General features: G+C 45.2%; 1 protein-coding gene across 2 annotated transcripts in view; it reads left to right on the top strand.

Annotated features, from left to right (window-relative positions):
- RBM28 (RNA binding motif protein 28) overlaps nucleotides 1–3,473 on the top strand; it is a 32,279-nt gene extending 28,806 nt beyond the window's left edge. Inside the window, exon 19 of one of the 2 annotated variants that reach the window (XM_005205680.5) lies at nucleotides 1,646–3,473. In XM_005205680.5, coding sequence (XP_005205737.1) covers nucleotides 1,646–1,780 — 135 coding nt within the window. In that variant the 3' untranslated portion in view covers nucleotides 1,781–3,473. The remainder of the gene's footprint in view (nucleotides 1–1,645) is intronic. The other variant, NM_001191390.1, reaches the window with a different exon arrangement.
- The last annotated feature ends 12,810 nt before the right edge of the window (nucleotides 3,474–16,283 follow it).

The following is a 16,283-nucleotide window of genomic DNA, read 5'->3' as shown; positions in this document are numbered from 1 at the left end:
AAATCTCTTAAATCTTTTTTCCCCTATAATATCCAGTCTTCCTTACTACACCCTTTTTTCCATGCTATTAATTAGCTGGATCAGCCAGGTCCTTGGCCTTTTAGAATATATTACCTTTTGAATTTAGCGGCTTTCTTCCTTGTTGCTGTCATTTAACTTGTTCCTGTAGTACCCCATGTTGCTTACAAACTGGACTTTAGGTCCAGAGCCTTGATTAGATTTAGGTCCAGTTTTCTTGGTGAGAGTATTTCATAGGTGGTGCTGTGTGCTTTCTGTTGTACCGTGAGGTGCATAGTGTCTGGTTGCCTCTTTTTTTTTTTTTTTTTACTTTTTATTTTTCATTGGATTATAGCTGATTAACAATGTTGTGATAGTTTTAGGCGGACAGCAAAGGGACTCGGCCATATATACATGTATCCATTGTATACATGGGTCTAGGTTGCCACATAACATTGAGCTGAGTTCCCTGAGCAGTGCGGTAGGACCTTGCTGGATATCCATTTTAAACAATACTGCAATGTGTGCGTGTCAGTCCAAATTCCCTAACTGCCCCGTCGCCCCATTCTTCCTCCCTTGGTTGCCCCATTTTTAGTGATGCTCTGATTCATCAGTAGCCTTAGAGATTGTCTGCTTCATCCCTCCATTTGAAAGTCTTAGCACCCATTGATGATTGCTGTTTATTTAGATATGTATTTCAGTACGAGTTGCAGAATGGTAATTTCTTAATTTTATCAATCCTTATGTGTTTTTTAAGTAAAAGTCTAGAAAAAAGAGCCTTCCCTTATCAACTGTTTGGCTACCACAGAATACCATTTGTGTAGGAAAAGCAAGGTAATTGCTAGAGTTTTTTTTTTTTTTTTTTCCTTTTTATCAGTTCCCAGAGTAATGAGTTGTTTCCCTACCAACCTTCTCTGAGAAAGTAAGGTTTTTGTAGCGTTGTGACTTTGCGAGCTTCTGTGTACTTGACATGTTTCAGCCGGATGCAGTCATCATTCTGTCCCATCGGAGGCCAGCAGAAGCCCCTTCAGGTTGACTCCTGTCCTGATGCAGCCTTGTCTGTGGTAGTGTCCTTGCTTCTAACACAGTGGGATGTCCCCACGCATCTGTTACTTGGTCAGTCCTGGCATTAGCTTCCAAGGGGCCCTGGCTCTTTTTAGTAGAAAGTGGTGGTCATGCGTTCTCGATCATTTGAGGTCAGGTTTTCTTTTTTCCTTGCCTAGTCCCTTTATTTTAAGGGTATAAGATGCATTTGCCGTCTCATCCCACTCAAGAAATCTGTGTCTCTGGGAAGCCTCTGACCCAGCAGACCATCTTATAGAGGTCTCTTTGAAGCCCTGTAATCCTTGGTGAAGAAAAGGGCAAGCGAGACCATCTGGACTCGAGGCTGACTCATCCTTGAGGAGATCTGTGTGAGCATTTGGGAGTTGGAGTGGGAGTGGTGTTTTAGCGGGGTCCTTCTCTTAAGCATTCCTGGTCTGTTTTCTCACCAATGGACAGTCATTTTGGGGTCACTCCCTGGAAGTCCCTCATGTGGTGGACAAGATCTCTGAAGCTAACTCTCTTTCTCCCTTGGCTGGCCCGAGGATAAGGTAATGCTTAGTGCTTGAAACTGATTATCTTATGTTTCCTTTCCTTTCATTTGTAGGTACCTAGGAAAAAAGCTAAAGGAAATAAGACGGAAGTTCGCTTCAACCAGCTGGTGGAACAATATAAGCAGAAATTATTGGGACTTTCTAAAGGAGTTCCTCTTGCAAAGCGGAGCAAATGGTTTGACAGTTGATGATGCTAGAAGACTGGGTAAGGAACTGGATTGTGTGCATCTTGGTAAGGCTTCCTCCCCCCGCCGCTTGTCACTTACGAGGGAAGAAGCCCCCTGAGAGCGCTGCCACTTTGGGATGTCAACGTTTGGACTTTGGTTCCTCCTGTGCGTGGTTAGCTAACCACAAAGAGGAATATCAGAAAAACATGGGACGCTTTTTACATATTCTGAGTGAAGTTGTGTCTATTAATTCTTACCCATTTTAATTGTGTTTCTCAAATGGAAACAATTATAAAAAGCATTCTTGACTGCCGAAGTTTTAAGATGTATATTTTGTTAAGTGTCTTCTCTAAGTGAGATAATTTGTGGCTTTTTGAATAACAGACTCTCATTTTTAATATATGTGACTCCTTTATTATAATTTATAAATGTCTTTAATATTCCCAACTCTCATTCAGTCATGTAGGCCTACATACTGCAGGAATTAAGAAAGAGCAGAGAAAAATGATTTCCAACCTAATCTCTGAGGTTGGGAGAAACTTGGAAAGTAATCGAGGGCATGGGGCCTGGCCAGGAGCAGTGCTTGATAATCGTCTGCCAAGTAAGTGGGGAGTAGCTGGTAGTTAACTTGAAGTCATTTGCAGTGGCCCACAGACACCAGCCTGGTTGGTGCTAGCCTGCATTTCCTGTCTTCCAGCACCACCTCCTGTGGACTCAAGAGATGTAGTGGGTAGTGGAGAGAGCAGTGAGCAGGAGGCCAGAGAAAGAGTTGGAAATACAGCATAGAATTCTTAGTTCTCCAGTCCAGTCCGGTGCTATCATGAGAGATGCTTTCTTCAGAACCATTGCTGACCTAGGGATATCACTATTTCATTGAAGTATCTTGGGAAACCCGTGAATGCTCAGAAATACTCTTAAATGGCTTAATAATGGGTAAAAGAGAGACCATGAAAATGCTGAAAGCTTTTGGAGAGAACTTGTCTCCAGAGTTACCTTGAGACTGTGTGACCTGGGGAGTCCTGGCAGCAGCTTGGCAGCCCATCAACCCTAGGATGGGGTCAGACATGTTATTAAGGGTGTATTGATGCATAGAATATCCACAGCCTATCTGTCCTTTGCTCTGTTTTCCCTTCTCCAACTCTCTGCCCACCAGACAGTTTTTCCCCTGTTGTCCAAATATCTATAAATTAACCTTTAAAAATAATCTTAACATTTAGGACAGAGAACAGTTGGTGTTCATTCAGATAGCTTTGCCAGATTTTCTCAGATCCAGATGTTTCTCCTGACGGGTTTAGCAACCCGGTATGTTTAAAACATCATTCAGTTGCCCTAAAAGTTCTTTAAAAAGTTCTAGGGTGAATCATCCACTTTCTCAACACCCAGATTCCTTGTGTGACGTCCTCCTGGGGGGCACGTTACCACCGGTTATCTGGGAAGCCTCTTAGCTTGCCTTGGGAGTTTTAATGCAAGGAGAATTGTGCCCACTTCTGCACTTCAGAGCCTGATGTTTCATGAAATGGAATTTTCTGAATTAAACATGAAAGTGGACTTACGGGCTCCTTGGTTCAAAAACAACATCAAAACAAGCATTTCATTTAACTTCCAAGACTGAAGGCTGTCGGTCAGAACTGTCAAGTGTAGGTAGATTTTCTGGCTCGATTATGTAGCAGCTTGACTCAGAGATACTTCTTGTAAATAAAGAGTCTTAAGATTGTGTACTGGCTGTTTCTTTGCTTTTTTTTTTTTTTTAATAAGAGGGTGGTGTAAGTGGGAGACTCGGTCGATGTGAAGTCTCCGCTTTGATCCACAGTGTACAAGTCCCTTCCTCTAGACTTCGCCTGCGGCAAGGATTCTGCCTCCACTGTCTTGAAGTGAGGTTTCCAGCTCCCTCTATTACAAAGTCAGGGCATGTGAAGTTGTTCTTGGAAATACTTCCAAATGTCCTCTGGTATGTTTTTGTCTTGAAAAGAGGTTTTCCAGCTAAAAATTCAGCGTACAGAACCTCAAGGCTCCAGAGAGCTCCTTCTCAGCATATATTTGACCTTCAGTCATCTGAGGAAGCAGGAGGTCACGTACGCCTCTGTGAGTGCTGACCGCTCAGAATCTTCGGTTCACAGGCCCTCTGGCTGACCCATATAGCCAGTTCATTGCTTAATATTCTTGTCACTCACTTTTTGAGAAGTGACTGATGGGCTTCTGCCAATTTTGTCATGGAACTGGCAACACTGCCCACCCACCTTGGAAAGTTCCTGAGACTCCTCCATGGACTGCTCCCTCATGGCAGTAGCCATATCATCAGACTGAGGATTCCCGAGGTAAGATTGCATTTCCATTTATCTCAGATGATGCTCAGCTGTGCTTTCTCTCACTCAGTCCTCACTGGCGCTTAAAGGACCAGGATAAGGTTGCTTTGTTACCTTCGGGCAGAGTAAAAATTTCCAAACCTCCATTTGCCCACGGTTGACTAATTTAGAAGTTACACAGATGCACTGTCTTATTTTGGTTCTTTTGTTCTTGTCCTGACGCCTCTTCCTCTCCAGGATTAATTGCAAAGTCCGAGACTGCTCATTGATTGGGATGTTATTCAGTGGCCCGGCGGTGGATGAGTTATAAGTACATCTACAGTGACTTTGGCTTTTGATTCTGAACTAGTGTTTGGCTGCAGACGGGCTTCTGTGTTTGTGGAGTAATATAGTGGGAAGAATGTGGAGGACAGACTGACTCGAGCTCGGTAACCAATTCTGAGAAGGAAACTGCAGAGTCACCAGAATAACCTTTTGGACCACCCCCAAATGGAGCATCTTGATGGATGGTAAATCCAATTTTCCTCGGGCTTGTCCACGCCACCCAGAGCCTGCTGCCTTTTGTCAGACTTAAGACTTCACTGCTGCAGAGTCATCCTGGGATCTCCTTCCCTGGCCTTTTGACAGAAGGGAAATCCTTTTTGTCCTTGAGGGCAGGGACTATATTTTACACTTTTCTATATACCCTGCAATACTTAACAATGATTTACCCATAGTAGGAATTCATTTAACTCCATTGAACTCCCTGGAACAGAAGGCCATCTGTTCCAGGGTTTAGCGGGGTTTGTGAAGGACAGCAGAGTCATTTCCTGGGGTGATGTATGTGAAAGGGATCCAAAATACAAAGTGATAGAAAAAGAATAATAAATTGTTGGTCACAGTCCCTTGAGCATGCCACCTGTGTTCTCTCTGCTGTCCCTTGTCCATGCCAATTTGTCCCTCTCCACTCATATCCACCATTTCTCCCTGGGAACTTCATCCACCGCAGGGCATTGCAGTCCCTTCCCAGGTCCCTGACACTTTCTGGTTGGTGTCCTACTCTTTCGACAATATATGCAGCTAGCTGACTAGGCATTTCGTTGGGTCTGACCTCCCCGAGTAGACTGAACCCATGATGGCCATCCCAGCCCCGGGGCATGGCCGATGGTGCCCTTAGTGATTGCTAATAAGGATGATGAAGATAAGGGGTACAGCAGTCACCTGCTGTAGTGACCTCTCCCCAGCGTATCATTTGAAGTATTTCCTTTTTTCTTTCTAGTTCAACCTTGTTCCTCATAGTAGGTGTTCAATTAATGTCAGTTCCTGTCTCTCATTTTCATCTTCCCTGGACTACTGTCTGAGCCTCAGTCCACCAGCAACTTCCCTCAGATATTGCTCAATCTGCCTTGTGTCTGGCGCCCATCCCATTCCTGTCTCCCTCTGCCCGAGGGACTCCCAGTCCTTAAGTACAGGGCTGTACATTAAAGGCTGTGTGCAGAAACCTTATTAAGAAGCTGATTCTCAAGTGTCACCTTCTCACTCTCAGCCTCACTATTTTCCCCTCTTACTTTCCTCTGTCCGGGGTCTGCCACTCCATTGTCTGCATGCATTTTTCAACCAAAAGATACTCAGGTGCTGGGCTTCTGATGAGGTTTTCCCCTTGGAAGCTACTGCAGGACAGATGCTTTCTATTTTAACCTGTGTTGGGGAAGACCCTATCGTGGTAGTTGGCACCTCAGATGGAGGAAGAAGTCCAGAACATTGTTCCTATGAGAGGATTTAGGTGTACCCTTCTTATAAGATAGTGTAATATTGTGATTTATAATTTGAAATGTATATTTGATCTTTGTCCCTGTTCGTGGAACAGAGGTCCTAAAACTCTTGGAACTTCCTGTGCAGGGAGCAAAAGAGGTGTCTTGTTATAAGGTGACTTTTGGAACATCCCTAAAGATGCCCCCAGCGGAGCCAACCCAGAGATCGGAGGGTTGGAATTTTCAGGCCTCACCTCCCATCTCCAATGCAGGGAAATAGGCTGAAGATTCCATCGTCAGTGGCCAGGGATTTAATCAATCACACCTCTTTGAGGAAGCCTCCATGGAAACCTGGAAGAACAAGGTTCTGAGGACTTCTGGGTTGATAAACGTGAAAGGAGATGGAGAAGCTGGCTCACTTAGAGAGGGCATGGAAGCCCCCTGCCCCTTCTCAGTGCTTTGTCCTGTGCGTCTCTTCCATCTGGCTGTTCCTGAGTTACATCCTCTTAGGATTAACTGGTAATCTAGTTTCTCTGGGTTCTGTGAGCTGCTCTAGCAAATTAGGAGGGGGTCACTGGAACCTCCGATTGGTTAGAAGCACAGGTAACATCCTAAATGTGTGATTGGTTTCTGGATTTGGGGGTGGGAAGCAGTCTTAGGGGACTGGGCCTTTAACCTGCAGGATCCGATGCTATCTCCAAGTAGATAGTGTCAGAATTCAGTTGGAATGTAGGACACCCAGCTGGTGTTGGAAAATTGCTTAGTATGGGGAAAAAAACACACCCTTTGGAGTTGGATGCAAAATTGTAGTTAGAATTATAGATAATATTCTTTTAAAAGTGCCCCAACAAACACCCCTCCTCCAGGAGTGCAGTGGCCATCAGTTGCTGGAGTATATGTGCTTGTCCTGCCCTCACGATACCGCCGCTGCAGGGCCCTAGGGAACAAAGTAGGCCTGTATCTTTAGAGGGGGTAATGCCATGAAGCAAGCTCCGGGAGATGGTGAAGGATAGGGAGGCCTGGCGTGCTGCAGTCCATGGGGTCGCAAAGAGTTGGGCACAACTGAGCTACTGAACAACAACAATGCAGAGGAAAAGAACAACTCCGAGGCAGAGTGCTCTGGCTCCTCCCAAGCCAGCAGGGTCAACTCTGGTGTAACTCCCTCGTTACATCAGACCCCAGACCCACCTTATGTGTTAGGCAGGCCAGAGAGCACTATCTCTTTTGGAGACGGCAAATTGAGGCCCAGACAGAGGAGCCGGCACAGGACGGGGCTGGGATACAAGCCCAGATCATCTGATACCCAGACCAGTGCTCTGTCCTCCTCTGATCTCTGCTGCCACCTAACCTGCCCCCCTCAGGGCCTCCATGTCCCCCTTTGCATAAAAAGAGTTTCTTGAAGGAGCATGGGCTTCACTTGTTCTGGCTGTCACCAGCTATGGCAGGATGTGGCCCCAAAGAGCCTATGACTGTTGAGAGGGACGGGGCCACAGCCACACTGGCCTCTGGATCAAAATAGTGGAGTGTGGGCAAAGGCAGGGCTGAGGGGTGGCCAGTCAACTTCATCCTGGGGCTCCAGACTTTCTCGGGGCCACCCACCCATGGGAGTGTGCAGATGAAACCCTGGGGTGAAGTAGTGGGCAGATGGTGGGCCCCTCCATCCCCTCCTGGCTTGAAGCTTTGCTAATGATGGGGAAGACACCATGAAGAAAAACATCTGGTTTTTTTGCTCAAGCCAAACAGCAGGTGGGACCCTAGTTCCCTGACCTGGGATCGAACCTGTGCCCCTGCTGCAGTGGAAGTGCAGAGTCTAAACCACTGGAATGCCAGGGAAGTCCAACAAAAACAGTCACAACTTTTTTTTTTTTTTTTTTTGCCTGCACCACATGACATGTAGGACCTTAGTTCCCCCACCAGGGATTGAATCCACACTCCCTGCGATGGATGCACAGGGTCTTAACCACTAAACCAGCAGGGAAGTCCACACTGCATTTCTCATTTCCCTTTCCGGCCCTTCCCAGGCAGGCTGAGGACAGCCCAGTCATGTGAGAATAGATGAAACTTGCCTAAGGGAAGGTGGTCTGGCTGTGACAGGCATTTAGTTCAGTTTTGCAGCCTTGTGATCATGGCCCCCTTGGTGGCCACTGGGTTTGAGCATTGCTCCTTTCTCATGAAGACTGGCTGGGCAGGGCTTTCATATCGCTCATCTCAGGTGATCTTCACAACAATCCTGGCTTGGATCACCACGGGGTGATTGTTCCCATCCCCGTCTTACAGCTGATGGAAACAGAATGACTCTGTCCTAGGAACCCTTGGCAGCTGAGATAGGACCAGAGCAGGTCTCTGACCTGGCCCAGGGCTCTGTCTCTGGGGACTCTAAAAGGAACTTTTATTTGAAAATACTTTTTCCCGGGTACACCATGTGTTTTTAGGGTAAAAAAAAAAATGGTTTCTCTTTTTCAAATTACATGATAAGAAAAGGAAGGACATTTTCATTGTCACACATTCTTTGGAAGCAGTGAACAGTTTAAAGTCCTTTGCTTCCCAGCTCCTTTCCCCCCAACCCCAGGCCAACAGACAACAGTCTTCACGTCTTTTTGTAGTTGTTTTCCTCTCTCTCCCCCCGCTTCTCTCTCTCTTTTTGGCTATGAAGCCAGATGTACTCATATACATCAAAACAGGTGAAGAGAGAATTTGAGCGCCTACTACACTTATTTTGTGATTTCTTTAGCAGTCGCCAGGGCTCCATACCTTCTGTTGGCATTGGGGCTGTAAATACCGAAAGGACAGATTGACGCTACTCAGTTTTATAACTGCCTTTCCGGGAATTCTGCAGACATCTCCATTCCCCTGGAGGTCAGATAATGGCTATTTATTTTCCATCGTATGAAAACCTCTGGGGAGAGCCATGGCAATTTGATGAGGACTATTAAAGGGACATTAGGATTGAAGTGGCTGCTCAGGAAATCACAGACCCTTGCTCCCGTCTGTGGGGACAGCTGCCAGCCGGGCTTTCCTGCCCACGGCCAGCTGTGCGCGGGTGCAGCTGGCGAAGGGGAAGAACCCTTTGCCTCTCTTTGTCTCTGCAAGAGGATGGATGCACTAAACTCAAATATATAAAGGTTCATAGCAGCAGCAGACAATTGGTGACCACGTACTCTGTGTCAGGCATGCACTGAGGATTATCCTGTTGAATACAATGCATATCCTGTCCCTACCCCCAAGGCCAGGGGCCAGAAGAAGAGGACAGAAGGGACTTAAGTCTGTATAGGAAGGCTAGAGGTCCCTTTCCCTCCACTTGCAGACCTTCTGGGACAGGGAGCTCAGTGTCTGCCACAAACACCCCATGCATTGTCACACAGCTTGGAATGCATGTTCACACTTGACTAATTAGCTGAGAACCCAGGGCACCTATGATGCCTTCCACGGTGCCCTTGAAAGTCTATTACTGGGCCAGCCTTCTGCGCTAGGGTGTGAGCTGCAGGAGGGTGGGTGGGGTGGGGTGACTTTCCTTCCATCTGCCCAACCCCAGGCATACTTGGTAGCTAGCAGGCACTTAAGAGAATGCATTGAGGGTGCCCTCCAGGGGTGGCCCCCAACAGGTCCTCTGTCTTTTCAGGAGGCATGAATTTTCTGGGGCTGGGATGGTATTGGGGGAGCATCCATACAACTCCCAGGGACCCGCTGCAGGGCCTCTGGGGTTTGAGCTCCTTGGTGAGATTTAGGCAATTTAGGGTTTTAACAAGGGACCCATGTTCTACTTTCCCAAGGAAGCAGTGAAAGATCTGAGCAGTTCTAAGCAGGCGAGGGACAAAAGGGGAAAAGATTCGAGGGCTGCTCCCCACAGATTCCAAATTCTGGAGGACAGGAAGTGCTGGAAAACTCACCCTCTGCCCACCTTCACAGTCTCTCTTCCCAGAATAAAAGGCCAAGGGGCAAAGAGGTGGTCTTGGACAAATCACTCAGACTCTCCCGTCTTCTATTTGAAAGTGAAGTCTCTCAGTCATGTCTGACTCTTTGTGATCCCATGGACTGTAGCTCACCAGGCTCTTCCATCCATGGAATTTTCCAGGCAAGAGTACTGCAGTGGGTTGCCATTTCCTTCTCCAGGGGATCTTCTGGACCCAGGGATCGAACCCAGGTCTCCCGCATTGCAGGCAGATGCTTTACCGTCTGAGCCAGTAGAGGCAATAAAGCCACTTTGCAAAGTTGTTAGCACTAAGTGAATGAAAGTGCTGTTGTAGGGGAGTGTGGACGTTGACGGCGGGGACCCGCAACATCTGGGGAAGAAGGCTCTGGGAGGTCTTTTGCCCTCAGTGACCTGAGTGAATTCACAGGGATGAGGAGGAAGGATGATTGTCCCAGAAGGACGTTGCCCACCTCCAGAGGACTGGCTAATTTCCACCTCTCTCCTGCCTGGAGTCCAGAGCCCAGAGCCCACTGCCTGTCCTCACGGGAGGGGTGGCCTCACTTGTGCAGGGAGGCACAGATACGTGGGCGAGGCTCTGCTCTCGGGGCAACCTGCCCTCATTGGAGACAGTCCTGCCTCCTAAAATTGCCAGGAGGATGCATCTGTCTTGTCTGGATGTTTTACTCTGTGAGGAGCTGGCTATGCCATTTGAGGAGGTCTGTGGTTAGGAGTGCTGTAAGGAGACAGCAAAGATGGGGCACCCAGGCCACCCTACTTGCTCCTTTGCTCGGGGCAATCGTTGCTAACTCATTTGTCACTCCTGCCATCCAGCCTCAAGATCCTTTTCAACAAAACAGTCCAGGCAAGCATATCAACAATTGAAGCTGGCATGTGAGGGGATGCCTACTTGCCAATTTTGCTGTAAGGGAACAGTCTTCTTTGTCAAAACATAACCCAATATTAGTTATTAATATTGGGTTAACTAATAACTAACATTATAAAGTTCCTGGTTTTTTCCAGCCATCGTGTAGAGTTTCATGAGCATGAGTGTCTTCAGTCCCCACAAGATCAGGAGGTGGGTGCTGTTAGCATGCTTATTTAATGATCTTTGAGGCCCGAGAGAGGTCAGACCTTCTTTCACTCAGCAAGTGTTAATTGATCACCTCTAGGAGTGGCAGACAGAGAAGGCAATGGCACCCCACTCCAGTACTCTTGCCTGGAAAATCCCATGGGTGGAGGAGCCTGGTGGGCTGCAGTCCATGGGGTCGTTAAGAGTCGGACACGACTGAGCGACTTCACTTTCCCTTTTCACTTTCATGCACTGGAGAAGGAAATGGCAACCCACTCCAGTGTTCTTGCCTGGAGAATCCCAGGGACGGGGGAGCCTGGTGGGCTGCCATCTTTGGGGTCTTACAGAGTCGGACATGACTGAAGTGACTTAGCAGCAGCAGCAGGAGTGGCAGAAAGCGCTGAATAGAATTGAGCTCCTACCACCGTGGAGCTCACATTCTAGATACCAAGCCCCAGTTTAAAAGATACTGCTCCTCTGTCCCTCCTAACCTGGGTCTTCAGCAACTGAGTTCCCTTCCCTAGAGGCACCACCATCAGGGATTCTTGTGGGTCCTTCTAGAGAGATTCTGTACTGACAAGCACCTAGGTATGTACAGTGGAGAATATTGCACTTGGTGATTTCCACCAAGGTTTTTCCTTTTTATGACATGTCTTGGAGACATTCCATTCTTTTTCATGGCTGCATAGCATTTGATTGTATTTTTTTTTTACCAGCACTTATTTACCCTACTCCTTATTTGGTGGCAATTCCATTGGTTTCTAATCTTTGCTATTACAAACTGCTAAAAAGAGAAACCTTGCATGTACATCACTGTATTAATAAGGTTTTTAATTTTCTCTGGCTTCCCTGATAGCTCAGTTGGTAAAGAATCCACCTGTAATGCAGGAGAGCCCGGTTTGATTCCTGGGTTGGGAAGATCCACTGGAGAAGGGATAAGCTATCCACTCCAGTATTCTAGGGCTTCCCTTGTGGCTCAGCTGGTAAAGAATCTGCCTGCAATGCGGGAGACCTGGGTTCAATTTCATGATACTTTGACATGTGGGGCTTGATCATCTGGCCCGACCTGTGGCTTGACATGTGACACGATCATCCTGCCCCTTTCAGGGTTGTTGTTGTTTAGTCGCCCAGTTGTGTCCAACCTTTTCAGGGTTAGCTGATTCCTAAAGACAGTGAACAACTCACCAGAGAGCATGCCTTTCATATGTAAACCAGTCAATCCAAGCCAACCACCTCCTTGGCCTAGCTCACACACCAAGTCAATATTGTCCCTGCCCCTGGTACCCAGGACCAGGTACCTAACAACTAGGGGCCACCCTTTTAGCCTAGAGCCTGCAGAAATTATTCAGACCAGTCAGTTGTAAATCTATCTGCTCTGGCTTGCCTTGTCTTTCTCATGGAAACCATAATAAAAGCTTGTGCCCATCTGTTCTCCTCACTCTTGTCTTCTAACTGACCCTGGAGCTTCCTGCATGACCCTACCTGGCAGAGCATGCATGCTTCCTCCCCTTGAGAATTGTCAAGTAACAAACTCGGCTCTTAAAAAAACAGTTGTCATGGTAAATGTGTGAAGTGATGGATGTGTTAACTAACCTGATTGTGTTAATCATTTCACAATATAGACATATATCAAATCATCATGTTGTATACCTTAAGCTTATACAATGTTGCATGTCAATCATATTTCACTAAAACTGGAAGAAAAAAAAAAACAATGGTCTCCATGTCTATCATCTCACCATGTCCGATTAAAACAAATCCCAAGTTCATTTAAAAACAGTCATTTTGTGCATGTGCAGCCCTTGCTGTCAGTTAAAGGGAAAATTTGAGCAATTCTTAAATGGAAACCCACTCCAGTATTCTTGCCTGGAGAATCCCAATGGACAGAGGAGCCTGTCCAGAGGTGGGCTACAGTCCATGGGCTTGTAAAGAGTCAGACATGGCTGAGGAACTAACACGTGTTTGACTCCAAGGAAGGCGTGCTTATGCATAGAGAAAAGAAAAGAAAAAAAACAAGAAGAGGCATTTGAAAATAAATGTTTTTTTAATGCTAAAAATAGTACAAGCTCAGTAGAAAAAATCTGAAAAATGCAGAAGAAAACTTAAAAACTTAAAACCAACCATTCATCAAAAAGTTAAACGTGTAATTATCACATAATCCAGCAATTCTATTCCTAGGTATATGCCCCCCAAAAGTTGAAACCAGAGACTTAGATACCTGTACACTAATGTTAACAGTAGCATTATTCATAAGAGCCAAAGGGGAAAACAATCCAAAAGTCCACCAATGGATAGACTGATAAACAAAATGTGGTATGTAAATTGCATATAATGGAATATCAGCTATAAAAAGGAATGATATTTTGATGCATGCTATAACATGAATGAATCTTAAAAATATTGTGCCAAGTGTCTTAGTTTATTCAGGCTGCTAAAACAAAATACCATTGAATGGGTGGCTTATAAACAACAGAAAATTGTTTTTTACAGACCTGGAGGCTGAAAGTCCAAAATCATGGCAGCTGCAGATTCCGTGTCCACATGCTAAGTTGCTTCAGTCACGTCCAACTCTTTGCAACCCTAGGGCCTCTAGCCCACCAGGCTCCTCTGTTCACAGGGTTCTCCAGGCAAGAATCTTGGAGTGGATTTCCATGCCCTCCTCCACATGATCTTCCCAATCCAAGGATCAAGCACAAGTCTCTTGATTTTCCTGCATTGGCAGGTGGATTCGGTACCACTAACACACCCTGAGTGGGAGTCCAGTTTCCTACTGATAGCCCCCTTCTCACAGTAACTTCACATGACTGAAGGGATGAGGGAGCTCTCTGGGGTCTAGGATAAATGCACTCATCTCCTTCATGAGTGCTCCACCCTATGATCTGGTCACCTCCCAAAGTTCCCATCTCCAAATATTACCACATCAAGGGTTAATATTGCAATATATGAATTTGGGGGGGGGATCTAAACATTCAATTCACTGCTCTAAGTGAAAAAAGCCACAAAAGGAAAATACTGTTTGACTCCACGTATATAATAAAGTACCTAGAAGAGGCAAACTCGTAGAGACGGAAAATAGAACAGGGGTTACCAAGGGCTATGCAGAAGGCTGAGCGCCGAAGAATTGATGCTTTTGAACTGTGGTGTTGGAGAAGACTCTTGAGAGTCCCTTGGACTGCAAGGAGATCCAACCAGTCCACTCTGAAGGAGATCAGCCCTGGGATTTCTTTGGAAGGAATGATGCTAAAGCTGAAACTCCAGTACTTTGGCCACCTCATGCGAAGAGTTGACTCATTGGAAAAGACTCTGATGCTGGGAGGGATTGGGGGCAGGAGGAGAAGGGGACCACAGAGGATGAGATGGCTGGATGGCATCACTGACTCGATGGACGTGAGTCTCAGTGAACTCCGGAAGTTGGTGATGGACAGGTAGGCCTGGTGTGCTGCGATTCATGGGGTCGCAAAGAGTCAGACACGACTGAGCGACTGATCTGATCTGATCTGATCTGATGCAGAAGGGAGCATGGGAGCATAGGGAGTTATTGTTTAAAAGGTATAAGAGTCTCGGTATGAATTCTGGAAATAGTGGTGATGATCACACAGCATTTTGAATGTACTTAATGCCACTAAGTTATTTACCTAAAGATGATTACAATGGTAAATGTTATGCTATATATATATTTAACACAATAAAAAATTAAAACATCCCAAAATCATGCTGCCCAGAAGATAAAATATCCCGGCTTATTTTAATCCATTTTTTCCCCTGCAGTTCTGTGTTTTATAAAGATTAGTTTATAATATACATGTAATAGTGAGCTTTTTGGTCTTAGATTTTTACTGTGACTATTTCATTAATTAAATGGAAATCACCACCTTTAGTGATTTCGTAATGTAACATTACATGGTTGTGCAGGATTCCCCTGTTTTTGGACAGTGGTGGTGCAGTGGTAAGGAATCTGCCTGCCAATGTAGGAGATGCAGGATACGCCGGCTTTGATTCCTGGGTTAAGGAAGAGGCAGCCCACTCCAGCATTCTTGCCTGGAAAATTCCATGGACAGAGGAGCCTGGCAGGCTACAGTCCAGAGGGTTGCAAAGAATTGGACACGACTGAGCACGAGGATATTTCTAATTTGTCATTATTATAAATTATGCAGGAATGAACATCTTCATAGGTAAATATTTGCCAAAATTTGGTTTGTTTCCTTAAGCTAGACTTTTAGAAGAATTTCTTTATCAAGGGTGTGAATTTTAAATATCTATTTATACCTAGCCCCAGAATGCATTCTTAAAAATATAATTTAAACTTTGAACAGTATTATTGGGTGCACACAAGTTTTACTGTACCCTTATCTGTATTAAGTAGTATCACATGGCTAATTTGAAAGGCAAAATTGACCATCTTCCAATTTATATGAATTTGGTTACTAATAGGTTTAAACATTTTTTATGTTTACAGTCATGGACATTCTGTGAGTCTTCTGTTTGTGTTCACCTGATTTTCTCCTGGGTTTTAGAGTTCTTATATATTAAGAATAATGTCCACTTACAAACTGAAAAGACAACCTTCAGAGTGGGAAAATATTTACATATGAAACAATTGACAAGGGATTAATCTCCAAAATATACAAACAGGTCAAGCAGAACAATAAAAAAAAAAAAAAAAAAAAAACAGCACAATGAAAGAAATGGGTGGAAGACCTAAATAGACATTTCTCCGAAGAGATACAGATGGCCAACAAACACATGAAGATGATCAACATCACTCATTATTAGAGAAATATAAATCAAAACTACAGTGAAGTATAACCTCACACTGATCAGAATGACAATCATCAAAAAAATCTACAAACAATAAATTCTGTAGAGGATAAAGGGAAAAGGGAACCCTCCTACACTGTTGGTGGTAATGTAAATTGGTACAGTCAGTATGTAGAACAGTATGGAGGTTCCTCAAAAAATTAAAAATAGGACTGCAATGACCCAATAATCCCACTACTGGGCATATACCCAGAGAAAACCATAATTAAAAAATATACCTGCATCCCAGTGTTCATTGCAGCATTACTTACAATATCTGGGACATGTAATCAACTTAAATGTCCATCAGCAGAGGAATGGACAAAGAAGATGTCATACATATGTACAGTGGAATATTATTCAGCCATAAAAAGGAAGGGAATAGTGCCATTTGCAGAAATGTGGATAAACCTAGAGATTGTCATAGAGGGAAGTTAGAAAGATAAAAACATATATAGCATAATATTGCTTATATGTGGTATATGTAGTGAAAGTGTTTGTCACTCAGTCATGTCTGACTCCTTGTGACCCCACAGACTGTCGCCCCCCAGGCTCTCTGTCCATGGAATTCTCCAGGCAAGAATACTGGAGTGGGTCACCATTCCCTTCTCCAGGCATCTTCCCAATCTAGGGATTGAACCCAGGACTCCTGCATTGTGGGCAGATTCTTTACTGCCTGATCCACCGAGGAAGAAAACTGGTACTGACGAACTTA

Source organism: Bos taurus, chromosome 4 (genome assembly GCF_002263795.3).
Source record: "Bos taurus isolate L1 Dominette 01449 registration number 42190680 breed Hereford chromosome 4, ARS-UCD2.0, whole genome shotgun sequence".
Taxonomy (NCBI): Eukaryota; Metazoa; Chordata; class Mammalia; order Artiodactyla; family Bovidae; genus Bos; species Bos taurus.
This window is presented reverse-complemented; position numbering and strand designations above follow the sequence as displayed.